General features: G+C 36.1%; 1 protein-coding gene across 1 annotated transcript; it reads right to left on the bottom strand.

The window, feature by feature from the left end:
• Positions 1-430: 430 nt before the first annotated feature.
• LOC149210222 (short-chain dehydrogenase reductase 2a-like) lies at positions 431-1,786 on the bottom strand. Its single transcript, XM_089394382.1, has 2 exons — positions 1,645-1,786; positions 431-1,532 (listed from the first exon to the last, which is right to left on the bottom strand). The coding sequence occupies exons 1-2, from the start codon at positions 1,713-1,715 to the stop codon at positions 725-727; spliced, it is 879 nt and encodes a 292-aa protein (XP_089250508.1). The 5' UTR covers positions 1,716-1,786; the 3' UTR covers positions 431-724.
• Positions 1,787-3,537: the final 1,751 nt, after the last annotated feature.

The raw sequence follows: 3,537 nt of genomic DNA, 5'->3' as shown, positions 1-3,537 counted from the left end.
TATTAGACATTATTTTGCTAGAATATAAGATATAGAAGGTATTAGACATTTAGCAGGGGGTAAATTTTGTCTCTTTACAGTTAGTGATTTTAGGTGGCTGGTTTTAGTTAGTGATTTTAGGTGGCTGGTTTTCTTAAATAAAAATGATAAATCAGCCATAAATAACAACCAGTAATAACTATCCCAATATTGTTTTGACAATTAATTTATAATTAAATTATAATAAATTTTGCAATATAAAAAAATAAAGGAAAAAGAGAACGATAGCATCAATAATTACATAACTCATTAAAGGAAAAAGAGAACGATAGCATCAATAATTACATAACTCATTGAAAAGCCACGAAGGATAATTATAACGGTAGAAAAACTCGTATTTCTCCGTATAGATTTTTAAGTAAATTTGAATATGGATTTTTGCACCCAAAAAAATTAATTATCCGAAACATTATTTAATTATCGGAGAATATTGTTGAACATCTGAAAGACTCCAAAATAACATATAAAACCAGGAAGAAGGAAACGCATTCAAAAAAGAGCTGTGCTCAGCCCTTTGAAAGGGTGCCCACATATGGCACACAACAATCTCAATTAGGAAAATGGCTTACAGAGATCAGCATATAAACTGAAAATCAATTGCTGACATTATTCTACGACTTGAGTTCTGTACTCTAATCTTGTACTCAGAAAAGTAAAACATATAAATTACATATACGCAGTTTAATTATCTGTAAAGGCCCCACGAGTGATTCACAACTGTGAATCCACCATCAACGACGAGGTTATGCCCACTGACATATTTTGACTCATCGCTGGCCAGGTACAGACCAGCCTCGGCAATATCCTCTGCTTTAAGGGTGTGCCCCTGTAAGTTGGCGATACTGTTGCAGAAGCCTTCCATTGCAGCCTTATCCTCTTCCGAAATTGAGGAGGCATCCCCTTGTTTGAAGTACTGGACTGCAAGAGCTGTGGCCACGCCATAAGGGGAAACAGTGTTCACTCTGATACCGTATTTTCCAAGCTCAGCTGCGCCATTTTTAGTCAATCCAAGGATTGCATGCTTCGATGCTGTGTACGAGTAAGGAGCAGCTCCTCCCAGAATCCCCGCCACGCTGGTTGTAGAGATGATGCACCCCTTCTTCCGCGGGATCATCACGCGGGCGGCGTGCTTAATGCCGTGCATCACTCCTTTCACGTTTACATTCATCACTCGATCGAATTGCTCCATATCATACTCTGCCACGCTCTTCACCAAAAAGCTGTCATTAGTTCCAGCGTTGTTATACATAATGTCGAGTTGGCCATACTTATCCATGGCCACATCCACCGCCGCGCTCACATCTTTTTCTTTGCTCACATCGCAGTGCACGTAAGTTGCCACAGCGGGAGAAAGCGATTCCTCAAGCTTCCTGCCAGCTTTCTCCGCAACGTCTGCGATTATGACTTTGGCTCCATGCTTAATGAACAACCGAACAATGGCTTCTCCTATGCCCGCTGCCCCGCCCGTTACTATAGCAACCTTCCCCTCCAATCTGCATGCACCATTCAATTCAACACATACATGGTTTCAGAAAATTAATGTTACCAAATTGAAAGAAGAAAAAGGTAGAAGGTTAGCGTGAATTGTTCCCGTATTATGCTTACCGTCGATCTCCAAGGTCGCTCAAATTACTAACACAACCAGTGCCTGCAAAAAGCTGTCCGTTAGACTCCATAGTTTTGAATGGGGAGAGAAACAGAAAATGGGAAAGATAGAATTAGTCCCTGCTCTCCTTTAGATGCTAAGGAGATGGATAGATGCCTATGGAGAAGCTGGCTTTTTATAGCTTCGTAGATCATGTTTCATTCCTTTGCATACTAATTTGAGAATATAATATTATCGTTAAAGTCGTACATATGTTCTCGCGTGTTTGACAATGAAGCCTGACGGATTCATGAAATCATGTGGCCGATGGGATAAACGGACAGAGGGCAAGACGATATCTAGCTACCGGTCAAATAAGAACATAAGAAATAAACTGACCATATCTAGCTACCGGTCAGATAAGAACATAAGAAATACACTGAAGTTTCCCTGATTCGAAGGGAAGGACTCTCAGAAATATCTAGGCACGAGCTTGAATCGATATACACACATATTCGAGTAATAATTGGATTCGTTTATGCCTTGGTGGGCAATAATTGGTGTGAGAGTGAGTGAAATATCCATGCACGAGCTTTTGAATGGCATGTGATTGTTTGTCGTTTTATGGGTGGATGGTTGGCTCGACTCGCTTTGTTTTCATTATATTTTCCGAATCAACCGTAATATTACACATGTGCATATGTCATCAAACGATTTGAGTGGATAAAGTCCAAATATTATATTCGAAGACTTTTCTGGTTATGTATGACAATGGATGGCGTGACATACATATTGTTTTTATTAAAGTAATTTCAAAAAGGTTCTTGCTTTCCATATTGTTCGTTTTCTAGGGGATAATTTTGAATTTAATTTTCAAAATCCTTTTTGGTCAAGGTTAAAACACATGTATTATGGTGAAAATTACTCAGATTTTTTAGTTTCTAGTTGAGACTATAAGAATTTATCATGACAAGATAATATTGATATATAAAGAAGAAGTTGAAATCATAAGAATCTTTATCACAAGATAATATTGATATAAAGAAGAAAGATGATGATGATATCGGCATCACAAGATAATATTGATATAAAAAGAAAAATGATGATGAAAGATGATGATGATATTGGCAAAGTCATTTAGATACAAAATTTTTAAGGATTTTTAATTCTTTAGAATTTTCACCATAAAATCAATATAATTAATATAAAGAAGAAAGATGATAGTGATATAAGTTAAAGTTGTGCTAGTATAATCTATTTCTTTCCAACAACACTTCAACACTTTAACATGATAATCTATATGCCAAAAAAGGATAGCTTTAGGGAACACCCTTTTCGAACTATTATATTAGAATTCATTTCTTTTGGCTAGTGTTCCTAAACATGATATAAAGTTCTTGTACAGTTTACAATCTTAACATGACAACTCTTAACTTGTAAGCGACTTTCAACTCCTCTAATCTATTCAAAATTTTGGCATTAAACCTGTATCAAATGATTTTCTATAGTCAACAAAGTACCATAGGAGATTTTTTATTATTATTGTGACACTCCTCATGAGGTGGACCTTAGTTTAATGATAGTTACTAAATCCATCCTCATCTTTATCATTTTCCCCTCACTTTTTGGTTGTATGCTAGTCTTGTTTCTATAATAATTCCATAAAGATTAAGAAAGAAAAGGGATAATAATAATGGTCCTAAAATTATATGTTTCCATTGAGTTCATGGTCTAGAGAAGCCCTATTTTATTTCAAAATTAAAGAGCTTGTGGATGTATGGGATGAGGACATGCCCTTCAATTTTTAAACCTTTTGATTGGTGGCATTCAATATAATTAGATTTTCCTTTAGCAACCCACTTAGCCCTAAGCTCCATGTATTCTAAAGAAAAACTTCAAGTTCACTTATAAAA

Source organism: Pinus tabuliformis, chromosome 1_2, assembly GCF_031772625.1.
Source record: "Pinus tabuliformis cultivar Carrire ecotype Pingquan chromosome 1_2, CPIR1, whole genome shotgun sequence".
Lineage (NCBI taxonomy): Eukaryota > Viridiplantae > Streptophyta > Pinopsida > Pinales > Pinaceae > Pinus > Pinus tabuliformis.
Note: the sequence above shows the minus strand (reverse complement) of the source record. Positions and strands in the feature narration are given on the sequence as shown.